Below are 19,269 nucleotides of genomic sequence, written 5' to 3'. Positions count from 1 at the left end.
AGAAGCTGTGATAAGTCTCAWTGACAGATAAAARATGTTAAAAKAAGTTTGCTTATTATAGCCAACCTCAGTTCTTTAACATAGGCAGTTCTTTAAAGAACAGCAGACAGGGAAACTACATAGGCCAACCAGTATCATAACTGAGCCTACAAACACAACCACATCCTTAGTATTCCTAATGTGGTCATTCCTTCCTTTTGCTCAACTGGACACCTGCTCACACACTTGGCCGGCACACACTCAGACACACAAAAACACATACACACATAAGACCAACATAGTGCAAAGTGTGTGTGATGAACAGCATTAAAAGAGCAACAGAGTAGAGAGAGTGTAGTGCCCCGTCTGGTAATCATGGCCAGACTTTGTTATTCTCTCTCTCTCCTCTGCAGTGCGTAAAACCCTTCTCTCTATCACACACTCCTCACTACCTGCTGCTCAGAGAAGCTAAAAGTCACTTCTACTGTACTGAGCCCCATCCACAATACATCTCACTAACACTCTCACCCTCAGAAGCTGAGCAATTAAAATACTTCAGTTGAAAGCCAATTTCCTTGGGAATGGGGTTTTAAATCATAGAGGCAATATTATTTTGGTCAAAATTCTGAGGCCCAGTAAAGTGTGGCGGCGTAGCTGGGTGAACTGCTGACCTATCTTTGGAGATCTGGCAGCGAGCGAGCACTCAGCCCGAACCCCATCCCCCCCATGCTGGGGGTAGAGTGAGCGTTGCTAGTCTCATGGACTCATAGCCTTGTATCCAGCCAGAGCTGAGAGAGAGATAGTCATACTGCAGCATGGACACACTCAGCAGCTCTGGGAGGGCCTGGGGCTGATTCACCAAAACGGAGGGACTTTGAGGACTCCGCTGTGGCTTCTCAGAACCTGACCCTACCCCGATCTCGCTGTCCACTGAACACACAGTGTACCCCAATTTACAATCTCATCTGGCTACTGCACTGGAATTGGAGATGAAGAAGAAAAAAAAGGAGAGAGAGAGCAAACAATAATGGTTTGTTTATTGTGACAGGGAAACCCTGGAGCCGTCCGTGAAATGGGCTGTGTTCAGAAAACACTCTGTCTGATGGTGATTGAGGGCGAAAGGGCACAGAGAGACAGTTTAATAGAAAAGCACCCGAGTGTGAAGCGAGCGCCGAGCGCGCCCAGGCCATCCCTGTTCCACGTGACTCCAGTCTCCCATCAGGTCACCCACTACAGAGTGGAACACTAAACCTGGGGGATGAAACCCGATGAAGGGAAGAACGAGGGAGCGAAACAGGGAAAGAGAAACCAGAGGGGACCATGAGGACAGGGAGCCCGGAATTAGACGACTCAGAGTGATTGGGGGAGAGGCTGTAGAAAGCAGGAATATGAAGACAGGAGGGGGTTAAAGAGCACTTTGTGTTTTGATAAAGGCAGTCTTCTCATTGTGGACGTCAAACTCATCATTGTCGGAGTCAGTGTTCACCCCCTCGTCGCCCCACACTGTAGGGATACCGCGGTACGACACCATTCTRCTGCTSCYCCCCAGGCCGAAGCCCCCCCTCAGGCCTGAGCCRGCCTCCTCCAGTGAGGGCAGTTTGGCCARGACTCCAGATCTCAGCTGCAGCAGAACGAACACCCCAGCGAAGGTGGCCATGATGATCATGCAGCTGAGCACGGCRATGGTGACGGGCAGGCGSGAGCTGAGCTCTGGGCGSGGACCGGTRTTGCCCTGGCCCACCATGAAGTTGCCRGGGGACTCCCTCTGGATCTGGTTGAGGTGCAGGCAGGTGCTGGACACASGGTCCAGGTGGCTGTGAGGGGGGCAGGAGAGGCAGGCRCTGGGGCTGAGGCCGCTGCAGGTCAGGCAGGRGGSTTGGCAGGGCAGGCAGGAGGGGACSGAGGCYGGATCCACAGAGTTCCCCATGGTGTAAYTGAGGAGCTGGGAGCCTGCGGTGTAGCCGGCTGGACAGYCCCTCACACAGCCCTGCTGGAAGAGGTAGTAGCCACCATTGCACTCTGCATACAGGGAGACAAGAGGAGAAACAGASAYAYKTTWKWRYWSYKSTGKTSWMMWWATTCWTYWWWYAMSRTTAGTGCACAAYCACCGSTAATRAATKGATWTARTTCACACAAASCTTCAAATATGTGAACTGTATTTGAATAGTCTGCCACGACAATCATGCAGCACATTACGCATCGCCTCATTCTGGGGCATTAAAATCATGAGCCTGTGAAAGTTCCCTCAACTTAAGCTGCATAATGTTCATGTAGCCTCTGCTAGAATGAACAGTTTCCTGCCGCAAACTGTTTGGAGTGTGAGAATGTACAGATTGTGTGCTGAGACAAATGCAGCATGTGTAAATCCCTCATCTATCTGAGGAGAAATGCACTGTAGCATATCTATGCCCTGAGCCGTGCTTTGCCAACCCAGTTGGAAATAATAATATCGCAGATATATGGACCTTCTAATAAGCTCTGAAGCATTTATCTGTACTAAGACTGCACATCCATGTGAACAGTTTGGCAGTGGCATTAGTGTGTTATCACCACAGTAGTTTCTGTAGCAGCACCCTGTAACTCCTTATCTCCCCCAATGATTTGGAAAGCTAATCTCACACAGACAGCTACTGAGGCTCCACACCCCCCCTCCGCATCCACCCAAGGCGCATTCCCCCCAGCCTACACGGTCAGACAGACTATTACCCCAATCTAATTACTTGGTTCATAATCAGTTGTCATTCTCTCCCTGTTGAAAGAGTTGAAGTGGGTGGGAGAGAGAGGAAGGATCAAATGAAAGGGGACAGCAGGAAAAGAGGAGGACAGAGGAAGGAAGAGAGAGGAAGAGGGTGGGAGTAGTGACAGTGTTGAGGGAGAAGGGGTTGATGACAGAGGCAAGAGGGAGGAGTAGGGACTAAATTCCAACAAATGATACAGTATGTCTACAGGGCTGGTCTGGCTGCACTAATAAGAGTTGTCATCTGCTAACTGGCTGAATGTGTTGATCACAGCCAGGCCCGGTCCTGGCCGTTCTGCTGCTCTAGATGAGACCAACAAAAATTCCCACCCTCCTCCTATACCCCCACAAAACTAGAATAGTCCCATTAATTAATTATTTTCCAGACGTTGAAGTGAGGTTCATTTTAGGTTCTGAATGAAAGGTTAAAATACATATTTTCCAGATGTTCAAATTGGGTCAAATTTAAGTTCTTAATGAAAGTTGAAAATACGTAATTTATAGCCAGCCGTCTATGTTTGGACCAAATGAAGGTCGGTCCAGACCAAACTTTAAAATGTATTACTCCCCCCCCCTGTTTTTCTCCCCAATTTCGTGGTATCCAATTGGTAGTTAATCTTGTCTCATCACTGCAACTCCCGTACTGACTCGGGAGAGGCGAATTTCGAGAGCCGTGAGTCCTGCGAAACACAACCCAACCAAGCCGCACTGCTTCTTGACACAATGCCCACTTAACCCGGAAGCCAGCCACACCAACGTGTCAGAGGAAACACCGTGCACCTGGCGACCATGTCAATGTGCACTGCGCCCGGCCCGCCACAGGAGTCGCTAGTGCGCGTTGGGACAAGGACATCCATGCCGGCCAAACCCTCCCTAACGATGCTGGGGCAATTATGGGTCTCCCGGTCACAGCTGGCTGCGACAGAGCCTGGATTCAAACCCAGAATCTCTAGTGGCACAGCTAGCACTGCGATGCCGTGCCATAGACCACTGCACCACTCGGGAGGCCCAGACCAAACCAAATATAGGCGTCTATAATTGGTTCAGATTTGGTCCGGACCAAAAATCTACATCCGTGGGCGTTGAAATCAACAACAAAAAAGAGACTGGTCCGGACAGGACCAAAAAAAGACACCCAATTGATGTTGGCGTCAGTCGGTGGGGTGTAGCCTACAGTGTCGGCCTGCAATGGAATTTTATGAATGCCCATCCATTTGGTAGGCCTACTGTTCCTAAAACAGGCAGTTGCATTTGCTTTATTAGTCCTGATTCCCATGACTAAGCTACCCAACTTTATCAGGAGTTATCCTGGGCCTATTTGCAATGAGAATCAATGTGTTTACACAACGGCAAATGCAGAATTATTTTCTTTTTCACTATGATCAGCTCGTCAAATATGTACGGATACAAACTTGAAACCAATGTAACCCACTGGTAGTTCATTCATAATGTCATTTATTTTGTTTTACCTGTCCTGTTTTTAGGATTGTTTTGGGGCAGAATTGTGTGTTGTGTGTTGGAGGTGCATCTTAGTCAGTTTAGCTCGGAAAATGCAGTCCTCGCTAATCTGCCCCCATGTTTACTTTATCGCAGCAGATGTCTCTGAGGACGAGCTGATCAACAAACTCAACCATCCAGAGTTCTAGCTTCACAACCTACATCTATGCCATTACGCCACTCACTATCTGATACAGTATGCAAACAAGTGTTAAATTGTGATACCCAGGGGATCCTGCAGGGGTCAGACTGTTCCTATCTCTCCCAGTCTTATTCTAGGGCAGTGGTCTCCAACCTCTAGCATGAATGCTACTTTTAAAAATGTAAACATGTCACAAGCTACTCTTTTTTTATAGCTTTCAAATAGGCACATTCTTTTATTCTCCTCTACCATGCAACTCTTCCCCGGATCCTTAGTGAACAAGATTTGTGCTTTCTGTCAATATACCCGGGTAATATAATGGTTAATAAACAGTATTTGTCATGACAGGCCCCATAAAATTATGTTTTGTATTTTCTGAAATCATTTCTCGCAGTTTAATTTGATCTTTTACTCTAAATATAACAATTATTCATAAAGAAACAAAAATGGTGTCCATGTCAATGCTTAAACCACATCAGAAGACAAGTTTTGATGTCTATAGAACATGGCAGTTTGCAAAGCAATCGCCACCCAATTGATACAAATAATTATGATATAGCCTAGTTCTGTGAGGTTAAATGTTTGTTCACATTTAATTGAGAAGGTTTATGGGGAAAGTCCTGTCTACCCACAAGACGCCGGCTATCATTAGACAAACGCGCTCACCAAACAATATTGCCGGATTTTAATTGCCAGATATTGTGTTACGTTTGGATATTTAAGTCAACAGTGGCTAACCAGGGATGGGATAATGTCAATGTGCCTTTGATTGGATAGTAGCCAGGAGCCTTATGTTTACGACAGTTTGCGATGGAACACATGAAAAAATGCATGTACTTTAAGAATTCATTGGCAAGCTTATCATAGGTGGGCTGCGAGCTGCTGGTAGCTAACGATCTACCTGTTGGAGACTCCTGCTCTAGGGTTTAACCTATACAAGCCATACACTTTTGATAGGAGAGCCAGTGTTTCATCTCTCCGGTCTTACCTGTACAGTGTAAATGTACCTGTTCATTAAATGGTTAGGTTTAGGGTAGGGGTAGGCAACTGAAGCCGGCAGAGCCACAGTGGGGCAGACTTTTAAACCATTAGACCATGATGGATTAACTTAGGTGCATTTGTGCTGTGCAGGAACAAAAGCCTGGGCACACCACAGCTCTACGAGACCCTAGTGGCCTAACCCTAGGTACAGAATCTACATTCTCTTACAGTAACCAACAGTAATATTCTTACCAATGCAGATCTGCTGTAGGTCAAAAGTCTTACARCTGCCGTTACTGGACTGAGAGAGGTCCTTGGCTGTGGAGCTGGGAGAGTCTGAGCCTGTACCATACAGCACCAGGGTGAACTCAGTCAGAGTGCCTAGACAGAGGGAGGGAGAGAGCGAACTTTACACATAAGCAACAACAGCACAGATCTCCAAGCCACCGTATACGCCAACAAGGCTTTGGCACTCTTCAGGGTGGGTTCTGTAATTGCAGCTTCTAACCTGCTCCTTTTATATTCTTGGATTTCCTGGATGGAATGACAGGAAAAGATTCCTAGAAGTAAAGCATTAAATGTATAAGCATACATTCTGGTGTTTCTCTACAGACCCGTTAGTTCAGAACAACACTTCCCGGGAGAGCCATTTATATGACGGAGCCCTTTGAGGGTCCAACTTCCTAAATCCAGAAGGGGGGGGGGGGGCTTGAGAGATCTACAGCCAGAGGGAGGGGGAGGGAGGGAAAGCGAGAAAGAGAGAGAAGAGTGAGAAGAAGAAAACAAAATGAAAAGAACAGAGAGAAAACTACAAATAAACCCCAAAAAGATGTCTGAGAGGGCCTGGATGGCCTTAGTCATAGTTATTCTTGGATCAGCCTGGGTTAGCCTGGGTCAGCATGGGTCAGACAGCAGGGCCCTCCACTCCCCTGCTTGATTTACTCTCCCTGGTTTAATGAAGCTGATTTAGAGGTGGGTGTTGTGGAGCTAGAGAGAGACTGCCTGACAGCTTGTATAAAAGGGATCAAAATGAAGCTCTCAAGGCACAGACACTGCTGCCCCTCGCATAAAACACTCCCTGTTAGCAATCTGGAAGCATCTCACACACACAAATCATCAACACATGAATGCCGTACATACCACACTATGAAATACACAAATCCATTAACACATAAATCAAGCACTTACTGCACATGCACGCACTCTCTCTCAACACGCAGTACATCAATGAATCAAACACATATGATGCACAGATAAATGCAAAACACAAGCACACATTCCCGTCACACACACATTCTTTCAGTGGACACTGCTAGTCAGACACGGCTGACTAACGAAACCCTGTCACTCTCTCTTTCTCTCTCTTAGCTCCCAGACAATGTTCCAGACATAACAATAGCATATGTTAAGGTATTAAACGAGAGGTGTCTTACCATAGTCACTGGCCCCTGCCACGTTTACCATCTCCAGGGTCCACTCCCCCAGGGGGTCCTCATCCCAGGAGTGTGTGGTCATGAAAGCCCAGTCATTAAAGCCCTCTGATGAGTAGTCATGAGGCCTGCAGAGGAGAGAGACAGGAAGTATGTAATACACTGTGTGTGTGTGTGTGTGTGTGTGTGTGTGTGTGTGTGTGTGTGTGTGTGTACCTGGGAGCGAGCAGTGTGGAGCGGGTACCCTGTGGGCTGGTCAGGTAGATGCCCAGGTTGCCCCTGCGGTTGTAGGAGAGGGTGAGCTGGGCCTGGGCATGTTCTAGGGAGCTCACATGGTTGGCTGTCCCAACACAGCCATCCACTGTCTTGGTGATCAGCAGGTGACTACCAATGTTCCTGACACAGATAAACAGCACATCAGCATATATGACCAAATACATACATTTACACAAAGACAGCATAGTGATTGAAGATGACAATTGGCTTGGAGTGGCTTGTGTTTTCATGTTGCTGGCTTCTGGTGTCTATGAGAAAGATGTCACAGCTGGGAGTGAGCACAGCATCTGTGTGCGTGACTATAATGGTTCTCTGAGTGTGTGAGTGATGCTGCATGAGTGTGTGACTGTCGCTCTGGACTAGTGTGTGAGAGAGAGAGACTAGTGTGTGAGAGAGAGAGACTAGTGTGTGAGAGAGAGAGACTAGTGTGTGAGAGAGAGAGAGAGACTAGTGTGTGAGAGAGAGAGACTAGTGTGTGAGAGAGAGAGCCTGCTGAGGGCACAGGGTTTGCGGCCTTGAAAGAGGATTAGCAGCTCAGGTCCTGCAGCAGCCCTGTCCTCCACAGGAGAAAAGTACCAGGCTCCCTAGACTCCCCTCAATCCGCTTAGCAGCTTACCCACATCCACTGAACCCAGAGGAGGAGAAGAGGAGGGCTGGGGAGAGAGAGGAGGGCATGAGGCTTTACAAAAGCCGTGGCGCCCAGCTAATAGAAAATACGGGCCGTAATCGGTGAACTGGGTGTGAAAAAACACACCGCTTCCTCCTAATTAAATCCCTTAAAATGTTAGGATCCAATCCGCAGCAGTCAGAGAGAGTGAAGGAGAAGCAACACCTCTTGCACTGTACAATGCACACTGCACAAACACCATGCCACTAACACCTTTAACACAGGCTCCAGTGGTAGGCTGTGATCTGGGGACCAGTACAGAAAGAATACAACAGGGCTGGGATCCTGTCAGCTACTGTATGTAGCAGAGGCAGGGTTAAAGACAGGAGAGATAGAGAAAGTGTGAGAGGAATACATAGAGACAGAGGAAGAGATAGGAGCACAAGACAGAGGGAAAGAGAATGAGAGAGGTACAGAGAGCAAGAGCAAAGGAGCAGAAAGACAGCAAGAGCAAAGGAGTGAGAGAGTGAAAGAGTAAAATATCGACAGAAGTTTAGAGACAGCCAGGGAAGTGTGGAGAACATGGAAGCAGAGAGACTAATCTGTAAGTGATTATTTCCCTTAAACATGCTCCCCCAGGCTCAGAAGATCATCACCCTACCACACACACAAGAACCCAGCAGAGCATATCAATGGGCCTCCGGTGCCATGATCAGAATAGAAACATGACGTGCAGTCACACTGAGGTTTGACAGCTTGGTCCCACATGAGCACCTCTCACACCTACGGCCCATCACAAACCAGCCCACATCACCTCCACAGCCGACCCCCCCCAGATGTGAAACACTCACACACACACAATCTGAAGCATCCTATTCTAATAAGGATCACATAGGTTTATTATACGTTAATCACCTGGTAGGTTAACTGTACTATACCCAAAACCAATGTAATCCCTATGAAGCTAGTACTGATACTCCTGCCAGCCAAACAGTGGGTGGTATTACAGGTCGAGTTGGTAGAGCTGTTGTGTGAGTGTGAGTGTGAGTGTGAGAGAGAGAGAGAGTGAGAGAGAGAGAGAGAGAGTGTGAGTGTGAGTGTGAGAGAGAGAGTGTGTGTGCGTGCAGCTCACCTGGGCTCTGCCACCATGGACAGCACACATTCTTTCTGGGGCCCAACGTTGGTCCAGTTCTCAGCCAGGGCCACGATCGCACTGGCATCAAGCAGACCATACCCATATGAGTGGCTCACTGAGAGAGAGAGAGAGAGAGATCGAGAGATCGAGAGAGAGAGAGAGATAGAGAGAGAGAGAGAGAGAAAAGAAAGATCGATATCAGACTGCTGAAAGGCTACTTCATCACGATTCCAGTTCCAACTCAATAAGTGCCTCTTCACTATTAGATTATTGCATGTACCCTGCTGTGTGCCCAGTAAAACCTCTCCCTGAACTTTTGAGCCATTGCTTTCTGTAATTGCTTAATGTAGGCAACTTTAAATCAATTGATGTAAATACAATATAGATCAGTCTCCATTGTGCAACTGACAGGGCACGGGAGTGATGGTCAACCGAGCTCAGCTAATGGAACGCCTCGCTGTACCTTTTCGGCCGACCCCATTGGTATTCCAGTCGTTGGTGAGGAGGTGGGCGGGATGAGAGGTCCTCACGACCAAGTGCTGCATGTCCCTCCATGTCAGGTTTTTACTGCACACGCACACACACACACACACACACACACAAACAAACACCAACCATACCTTTCATCAATATAGAAGATACCAGATCTGAAATATCCTTAACATGATTATGAAGACAGTACAACAAGCAACAACATATCCTACTGTACCACAATGCATAGCGACTGATTGCAAAGGAAATGGCATTAGGTGCCCAAGTGTGCTAGAAGAGTTGAACATCAGGCTTAATGTTACTGCATTGAAAAGATAAAGAGACCAGAGATCCCTGTCAGTCTCATCTCTGCTCTCCCACACTCTCCTCTGTTCTCCGTATAAAACCCTGTGTTACTGCAGTTCCACCCAGCAGAGCAACAGTAAAATCCTACAGTAAAACAGAGTCAAATAGTGTACAGTACCCCAGCGACACAGAGTTTAAAACCTCATCAGCTCTCTTTTATTTAAAGGTCAGCTTTGACTGAAGGGAAAGTCAAAGCCCTGCAGTACAGTCAGACACTTTTAATGGACAGGGAACTACAGAGGTTTTTAACGGGTCACACGTGCCCCGTTCCCCAACCAGACTACAGTACTGAGCTGATGACACGTACATAGCAGAATGATAGGAGATAACTGACTAATCTATTCTGATCCACAATGCATTATTACAAGACAGTTTCCTTCCCCCAAGAGTTAGTCGTACTTCTGAGACATCTGTGTGTGTGTGTGTGTGCGCTCAGACGGCAAATATTTGTGAACAGACAAAATGCACAAAGGAGGGAGAGAAACAGAGAGAGAAAGATCAGGGAGAGAAAAATGGGAACAAGAAAGGGGACAAACAGAGACAACCAAAAGARGAGACAGAGACACAGAAAGAGACAGGTGGTAAGAGTCACTCACTTGGCTTCCAGTGCGAGGGCGATGATCCCAGCAGCCAGTGGAGCCGAGGCGGAGGTGCCTGTGTGGGTGTCAGTACACTTCTGTCTGAGGTCCGTTGTCACCTGACAGGAAGAGAGTTTCATAGTCAGATATGGTGCTCAGATGAATGCCCATACCGGGCCGAAATGTTTACACCTAATATATGGGCAAATAAATAACTTTTTATTGAAGCAAGTTATACACTATAAAAGTCATATATTCTACTCAGCCCCATCTACTTTGATAGATGTTTATGTATCAACACATGGTGAACATGATTAATCATGAATGTGGAAACACACCAATTCATTAATCATGTGTGCACAGCATACCTCATGGCAAGAGGTTGGGATGAACATCCATTATACAGTATTGTACTGTAATCTCTCCTAGTGAGAGGCTCTCCTTCCTCCACATCCCTCCTGTGTGTGTGTGTGTGCGTGTGTGCGTGTGTGCGTGTGTGCGTGTGTGCGTGTGTGCCAGGGCGAGACATGGAGATTGGATTTTAACGTTTTACAGTTCTTCATTCAAATGGGCCTCAGAGGGCGGGTGGGAAAGAGTGTGAGTTTATGAAGAGAGAGAAAAGAACGAAAGTGGGAAAGAGATAGTGTCACTGCAGGCCATGGCTGTCTGAGGCAGGCCAGTGAGAACTGACTCGGTCATTCCTCCAGACTGAACACACACACAAAACCTGCCTTGAATCACCAAACAGTCCAGTAAGCATTTGACTTAAAGTCTATCTGACTGGAAGGAGGAGCACTAAAACCAATAGGAACACCGACAAAGTGCAACAAAAATAAGAAAGAAGTGCAACAGGATACAGGCTAACTAGGACATCCAGAAATGCTCAAACCTCTAGAGTACAGCTAGAGAGTCTGGACTAGTGCTTTGGCTCCGGGTTCAACCATCTGAGATACTCTACGGATCCCAGGAGCCAAGTCAACCTGGTTCTATAAATCACCCTGGCTATACATCAAAAGTTTCCATCCATCCATTCTTACTTCTCCCTGAAGCACACATCATTCCCCTGACTAATATGCTGTAAAATAGACTTCCTCCTCTTCAAAGCTCAGTGGAAGCTGTGTGATCTCCCATTGCAGTTAGCAACATAATACCAGAGGCCCTGGAACCACAGAGCACAAGACTCTCACAGGACAGGAGCCCCGACTCACACACTCCTCCACCCTAAATGCACACCACCACTCAGTTTAATGTTCTGCTTTCTGACATGCCCATTTTCAGACTGTACAGACAAACGTTTCCCGCTCTCCTCATGACGCTCACACTGGGAGTGAATGAGTGTGTGTTCAGTATGTTTATTAATCAAAATCCGTGTTCCCCGCTCCGTTTGCCACTAAGTGTATATGTGTGTGTGTGTGTATGTATGTGTGTGCGCGACCACGTGTCTACTGAACTCACTATCTGTTTCTCGTTGAGGTTGCCAGAGCTGTAGGTTGTGGCGAGGGTGGAGGAACAGGCCTCGCTGTACCAGGGCACGTTGCCGTTCTGGGTGGAGCTGCTGATGGACAGGGTGTAGATGCTGTTGGTGTAGCCGTCACAGTTACAGCTGTCCTTCTCACGCCCGCCGTTCCCTGACGCCCACACAAAGATGGAGCCCAGGCCCCCACGACCCTAGAGGGAGAGGGAGACGGACAGACAGAACAGAGTCAATAACAAACCTAGACAACCACTTCTAGACAGGCCTTTCTGACGTACATGACCACATGCATGTGTATCTTGGTGTGGTGCAGCTAATGAAAGAGGGGAACACAGGTGTCATTCAATCTAAATTAGATTCCCATTGATACTACAGCACAACTATTTCCAGGGTCCATCTCTGAAAGGCCTGCCACAGCTCATCCATACATCACAGGACCGTGTGATCACTCAGACGCTTTGAATCCAAAGAGCTTTAATGTACCACGGCCGCAATACAAGACAACAGGGACCGTATGTCAACAAACCCGGAGCAATAAATCTGTGCTATTCAGCATTCACAGTGAATAAATATCAAAGTCCAACAGAATGCTCCATTGTGCTGGGTGGTGCAGCCTCTACACATTGACCATCACACGCAACCATCATGAACAGTGTAAACAACAGACTGGAGCTACTGATGACGCCATGGCTCCCTATAGAATAGTATGTGTTTACATGCCATATGCTTTTTATTTGACAGGCCTGTAATAAAAGGGAGGCAGACAGAGCACCAGTAACGGCCCTCAGATGGGGTTTGCCCCATAAGGTCTGATGGTTCTTCGTCTGAATGGCCCGTTGGCCCTGGCTCTCTGTGGCTTGGCTCAATGCTTTATGACTGGCTCTCTCACACCCTCTTACCCTTAGAGCTGGGATCAGATGGATGCAGGCTCCCATGTGTACACTACAGAGAGCCTGGCATATGGCCCCTATACGTCTGCAGTCTGGATGCTTACTGTTCCCTCCACTCACACATACAAAGACTAAACACACCCCCTCGTGCCTTATTGCTTAACTTCTTTGGGAATGGGGGGCAGTATTGAGTAGCTTGGATGAATAAGGTGCCCAGAGTAAACTGCCTGTTACTCAGGCCCAGAAGCTAGAATATGCATATAATTAGTACATTTGGATAGATAACTCTGAAGTTTCTAAAACTGTTTGAATTATGTCTGTGAGTATAACAGAACTCATATGGCAGGCAAAAGCCTGAGACAAATCCAACCAGGAAGTGGGAAATCTGAGGTTTGTAGTTTTTCAAGTGATTGCCTATCCAATATAGTGTAAATGGGGTCATATTGCACTTCCTAAGGCTTCCACTAGATGTCTACAGTCTTTAGAACGTTGTTTCAGGCTTCTACTGTGAAGGGGGAGTGAATAAGAGCTGTTTGACTAAGGGGTCTGGCATCTAAGTCACGCGCGCAGCCGTGAGAGCGAGCTAGGTTCCCTTTCATTTCTAAAGACAAAGGAATTGTCCGGTTGAAACATTATTGAAGATGTATGATAAAAACATCCTAAAGATTGATTCTATACATCGTTTGACATGTTCTACGAACTGTAATAGAACTTAGAGCCTTGTGCATTTGATTACTGGACTACCGCGCGAACAAAAGGAGGCATTTTGGACTAAATTATGGACTTTATCGAACAAAACTACATGTATTGTGGAACTGGGATTCCTGGGAGTGCATTCTGATGAAGATCAAAGGTAAGTGAATATTTACATGCTATTTCTGACTTTGTTGACTCCACAACATGGGGGTATCTGTATGGTGGCTGAGCGCTGTACCTCAAATTATCGCATGGTGTGCTTTTGCCAAAAAGCTTTTTTGATCGGACCACAGCGGTTGCATAAGGAGAAGTATATCTTTAATTCTATGCATAACACTTGTATCTTTCATCAACGTTTATGATGAGTATTCCTGTAAATTGATGTGGCTCTCTGCAAAATCACTGGATGTCTTGAAAGCAAAACATTACTGAACATAACGCGCCAATGTAAACAGATTTTTTGGATATAAAATAGAACTCTTTATCGAACAAAACATACATGTATTGCAGGGGTGTCAAAGTCAAATGGGACGGAGGGCCAAATAAAAAATTTAGCTACAAGCCGAGGGCCGGACTGTTCGAATGTTCATTGAAAATTTTTTAAATGAGGCATATAGTCTAGTGAACTAATTGAACCTACTGGAAAACCTAACAATATATATTCCAATATGATCAGATAAATAAAGCAATATTTTTTTGGCTGCTGTCAGTAATCTTTAATTTTCAACAGACACAAAAGACAAATTTCCTTTATATAAAACTCCCATAACATGAACATTAAATGAGAAGAACCGGTATTCAAGCACCATCAGTAGCCTATATTTTTCTATTTTAGCAAAAGTGGGCTAAATTTACTTCAAGAAAAAAACAAATATAGCAATTTTCTATCATCCCTCAACTGAAATATTTTAGAATATAATTGGATTGAAATACATAAAATACAAAGCTGCAAAAATCTAATTAATCAAAAACAACACTTTGGTTTAAGGAGAAGTAACATGCAGTGAAAAACAAATAATTAAACTTGAACTTTTTTAAACTTGAAACTGAGTAAAACTCTAAATATGTGATTGCACAGTAATGTTCACATTGTTTGAGGTTGAGGGTAGATATTGGTGGTGTGGCCACTCTTTTGCCACAAAACGGTTTTTTCCATCCAAAATGAGGTTTCGGGGTAGGCTCTGAGCTGAGGTAAATCTCAGAATTGAGTGGAGGTGTTTCAGCAAGTAAGTCGACTTCTGTTGGATGCCCTTTTGTTCAGGTTATCCCAAGAAAACGTGTTGTTCACACAGGGTAATGGTGCTGCCAACATAGACCACGTTTTGAGGCACCTGGAATGCGCGGTCTGGGGCATTGTGTCGGGGAGGAAACGGGGCGACTCCGGCAGCACCCACTGCCGCATATTTTGCCCTCAGTCCGCACTCATTGATTGGAGTAATAAACTCATTTGGAGGTTTGGTGGTGAGCTTTTCCACGTCAACGCAAATGGGTTGCCCCGAGCATTCCAACCTGCTTTTTTGTGCTTCAAGTCCAGCAATCGGCGTCGAAAGTCAGCGGCAAGCATACCTATTTTATCAGCCAACTGTGGCGCTCGGCGAACGCACTGGTTAGAGAGTTTTCTCTTCCTGGTCTGGCAGCTGGGAAAGTGGTCAAACTTTTTTCTCGATCTGCGTCTCCCACAGAGTCAGTTTGGTTTTTAAATCGCCTTCACTGTATGTAATATCAGAGATCGAATGATCCGACCTGAGTCTGCAAAGTTTTCACATTTGCATTCAGATGACTCGTAATGTCACACCAGAAAAGCCTTTCAGCACAGAAATTTCGTCTCGGAGTTGTGTTGTGTTTTCCTTTGCTGTCCAAGAACAGACAACCTCTCCTCACGACGCTCGAACATCTTTGCAGCACTTTCCCTGGCTTAGCATCGCACTCTGGTGATAAGGCATCACCAATGTCGTTTCTAACTCCGTCAGAAATGTCCTTGAACTGGCGGTGATTCAAACTTTGGCCTCTGATAAAGTTACTTGTGCGTCGTTGCATGATTGCTCATTACTGCTCCATTTTCAAGGCTTTCTACCCGCACAACGCTTCCTGGTGTATGATACCATGATAAGCTGTCAGCTCACCTGTCGCCGTTTTTCCTCTTGCATCTTTTCCCGTATCTTCGCACCAGTTCCGCTCCTGTGGTAACACATGCGCAAGGTGCTCCGCGGTTGTCAAACCCAACGAGTTTTCCCAAGGCAGCTCCATCTCATTACACATCTTGACACTCTTCATACAAATCTGCCCCGAGTTGTGCCATGCATAGGACGTCAAGCCCAAACAACTCCTCTGTCACGCTTAGGCCTGGAGTCCACTCCGCGGATGAAATTTGACAACTGGGCAATGTCAGAAATGTTCGGTGTCTCATCCACAGCCCAAGGAAATATGCAAGAAAAGGTCTTTTTCCCTTTTTTCACAAGCCTGCTTCTTTAGATTGATGGACAACTGGTCTACTCTCTCGCGCAATGGTGTTTTTCTGCTCAGACTCACATTTAAAAAGAGTTGCCTTTTTTTCTGGGCAAACTCGTCACATAATTAATCATCCGCAGTTTTTGATGAAATCCCCTTCCCGTAAATGGGCCGGGCTGATTTAGCGATCTCTTCTGCACAACATAAAACTGGGCCTTGACAGCAGCCTGGACTTCGTTGATTTGGCTTTTTTGAACAGAGCCTCGTTGAGATTGAGGCCGTCGTTTCTAAATTCCTCTGCCTCTTTGTAGCCTTGTTGCCTTCATGTCATTGCTTGTTTTTTCGTCAGGCGTGTTTCGTTTCATAATGTCGTCCTACGCTTAACCTCTTTCAGTACCGCCAACTTATCCACACAGAAGACACACAGCAGTTTTTCAGCTACCTCGTGAACATATACTCCGACTCCATTGTTCTGAAACCCTCCGGTTCTTCAGTGTCACCCTTCCGTTTTGCCATTTTTGATGGGTATCTGAAAGTTAATTTTACTGTGATGCTGACGACTGCTGTGCCAATAAATATTGAAATGAAGCAGCCTACTGCTCGGTGCGTCACCGTTGCATTGTGGGAAATGTAGTATTGGTGCGTGTAAAAGATCTGCGGGCTGCCGGCTTGCTGCGGTCTGCGGGCCGGTTCTAATAATAAATCAAGATCATCCCAGGGGCCGTAAAAAACCTTCTCGCGGGCCGGATGTGGCCCGCGGGCCTTGACTCTGACATATGTGATGTATTGTGTAACATGAAGTCCTATGAGTGCCATCTGATGAAGATCAAAGGTTAGTGATTAATTTAATCTCTATTTCTGCTTTTTGTGACTCCTCTCTTTGGCTGGAAAATGGCTGTGTTTTCTGTGACTAGGCTAACCTTACATAATCGCAAGGTATGCTTTCGCTGTAAAGCCTTTTTGAAATCGGACACTGTGGTTGGATTAACAAGAAGTTTATCTTTAAAATGGTGTATAATACTTGTATGTTTGAGGAATTTTAATTATGAGATTTCTGTTGTTTGAATTTGGCACCCTGCAGTTTCACTGGCTGTTGTCAAATCGATCCCGTTAACGGGATTTGAGCCAAAAGAAGTTAACTATAGTATAAGCATTTGTAATCACATTTTTTGGAGGCTGTATACAGTAAGACGCCCATTAAAAGGACTGAGCCTTCAGCAAACCAGCTACTGTTTCCTATTGACACGAAAGACCAAGACCAGTAACCATCCTGCTCTTTAAGTAGTGATCAAAATGCCTAAAAGCAATAGTCTCTCTCACACACACACAGGTAACGTCTCAGGGTTGGCAGTATGTCATTGTCTCAGGGTTGGCAGTATGCCAATGCTCTGCCCGGATGCCCATGTGAGACGGAGGAGCTGGAGCTAAGACTTCAGTCTCTCTGAATCTTGCCACAGTAACGTTAAAGCCCCATGAACTATTTACATCTGTTAGCCTTTCACATGCAAAAGAAAATGTGCACGTGACGTGAGCTCAATGGCGTTTTATTGAGATATTCTCATAACACAAATATCCTCCCACTCAGATTCTGAAATCACTTCTACAATTGTGGTACGGTAGTGATGTGAAGAGAAATGATTGTGTAAAGTGCACTTTAGGTGGTTATGAATGTACAATATTTTCAGTACTTTGTATTGAGGATTCTTTTTCCTACAGTATTTGTTCAGGCCATTTATTATTTTATCCTTAGTGGAGTTTAGAAAGCCTGATACTTCCACTGTGACCAAATAAAATTTCCCCATTCATAATCGTCTGGGTCATGAAGTGCGCTTGCGTTGTTCAAGCCGCCTTTGTCCTTCAAAATGGCTGAATAGTTTACTACCTAATTACTGGCTGTGTGTAGAGGAAGTCACACACAAACTATTGATGGTGAGGCAGGCATTGGGAACGCGGCACACAACTGAGGCCCAGAACACACAGATATTTACACACACCTCGGTCACTCCGCGCAGGAAGGCCTCCTTGGCGAGCTTGGCGGGCCCATCCACCGTCTTCCCATCATCCTCTGGGCCCCAGCTGGCACTGTAGATGTGGATGTGCTGTGGGTTCAGACTGAGAGACTGGGCCTCCACCACGTCGGTCACCTCGCCGTCCAGCATACGCACTCCTACACACACACACAATCTAGTAACCATCTACTCCTTTTCTTTGAAGAGAAATGCAGGTGAGGTTAAACTCAAATACCAAAACCTGTGGTAGGAAGTGTTCCACAGAAAAACAAACAGTCAGCAGCAGAGTTGGTGATAAATAAGCCTTAGATCTGAAGAAGCTCTGATACTGAAGGTTCGTTTACAGGTGATAAATGAGAACATTCTGTTTCCCTCCCAAGAAAACAGATGAAGTTTGAATCCGGGTGGACTTTGCTTTGCACAAATCCCCTCTGCAGAAGAGGGACACTTGAATTGGGATATGCCAGCGCTTTTTGTATATTAAAGCCATCGATTCTGAATTTAATTTGGAACGTTTTCTAGCGCCAGCCTCTAGGGCAGTTTTCAGAGCCTCCTCATCCTCTTTCTCTCCGCACCCTCATCCCAGCCCAGCAGACAGAAAGCTGAGAAATCGAAGGCAGACATCTTCAAAACAAACGCGTCGGCTGCTTTGATGCATGGAGGGTCAAGCTATCCATACTGCCTTTATACCGGTTAAAGTAAACAAACAAAGTTCAGCCCTTTGAAGTTCTCCAAAGGCATCCAGCGGCGAGGGCACTGACTCAGGGTCCCCGTAGAGCTCAGAACGAAACGAGCAAATAGTTTTATAGGAGGAGATAGCCCATTATCTGGGGAGCGCTGCGCCCATCTCTGCTACCCCTTACCTCCACCAACACACAGGGATTCTTCTATAGGTGGGATGAAGCCAATACAGCTTTCTAAATCTTAAGGTCAAAGCTTGAGCTTACAGTTTGTGCTCTGGAATAGTGGTAGGATTTCTGGTGGGATGACAAAGACCTGCCTTTCATTGGTAGTCACTGCCATAGAGTGATAGGATATTAGATGAATCTCTCCCTGTGTGTGTGTGTGTGTGTGTGTGTACACACGTTTTACTATACTTGTGAGTACCAGAATGCCACACAAGAATAATAAACCAATACAATTCAGAGAAGTGAGGACATTTCTCTGGTCCTCACTTGTAAAAAAGTTAACTTAGGGGTTAGGTTTAGAATTAGGGTTAGGTTTAGGGTAAGGTGTAAAATAGGATTTTGAATGGGAATCAATTGTTGGTCGGCAAAAAGTCCTCACGTGTATAGTAAGACATAGTTGTGTTTGTGTAGGTGTGTATGGTATGAGAGCTGGTGAAGGGGCAGTGCAAATCTCCTTCACCCAAATCCAGATAGCCGATGTTCTGAAAGAGCTGCAAAATCTGGACCCCTAGAAATCAGCCGGGCTAGACAATCTGGACCCTCTCTAAAATTATCAGCCGAAACTGTTGCAACCCCTATTACTAGCCTGTTCAACCTCTTTCGTATCGTCTGAGATCCCCAAAGATTGGAAAGCTGCCGCGGTCA

At 46.0% G+C, this 19,269-nt stretch overlaps 1 protein-coding gene across 2 annotated transcripts in view; it reads right to left on the bottom strand.

The window, feature by feature from the left end:
• Nucleotides 1–999: 999 nt before the first annotated feature.
• LOC111969435 (furin-1) overlaps nt 1,000–19,269 on the bottom strand; it is a 98,093-nt gene continuing 79,823 nt past the window's right edge. For both annotated transcript variants that reach the window (XM_023995587.2, XM_023995586.2), the window contains exons 8-16: nt 17,702–17,874; nt 11,655–11,867; nt 10,218–10,318; nt 9,248–9,351; nt 8,782–8,899; nt 6,983–7,162; nt 6,770–6,894; nt 5,589–5,717; nt 1,000–1,998 (exon numbers count right to left, since the gene is read on the bottom strand). In XM_023995587.2, coding sequence (XP_023851355.1) covers nt 1,385–1,998; nt 5,589–5,717; nt 6,770–6,894; nt 6,983–7,162; nt 8,782–8,899; nt 9,248–9,351; nt 10,218–10,318; nt 11,655–11,867; nt 17,702–17,874 — 1,757 coding nt within the window. In that variant the 3' untranslated portion in view covers nt 1,000–1,384. The remainder of the gene's footprint in view (nt 1,999–5,588; nt 5,718–6,769; nt 6,895–6,982; nt 7,163–8,781; nt 8,900–9,247; nt 9,352–10,217; nt 10,319–11,654; nt 11,868–17,701; nt 17,875–19,269) is intronic.

The sequence above is a fragment of the Salvelinus sp. IW2-2015 genome, linkage group LG10 (genome assembly GCF_002910315.2).
Source record: "Salvelinus sp. IW2-2015 linkage group LG10, ASM291031v2, whole genome shotgun sequence".
In the NCBI taxonomy this organism is placed as follows: Eukaryota; Metazoa; Chordata; class Actinopteri; order Salmoniformes; family Salmonidae; genus Salvelinus; species Salvelinus sp. IW2-2015.
This window is presented reverse-complemented; position numbering and strand designations above follow the sequence as displayed.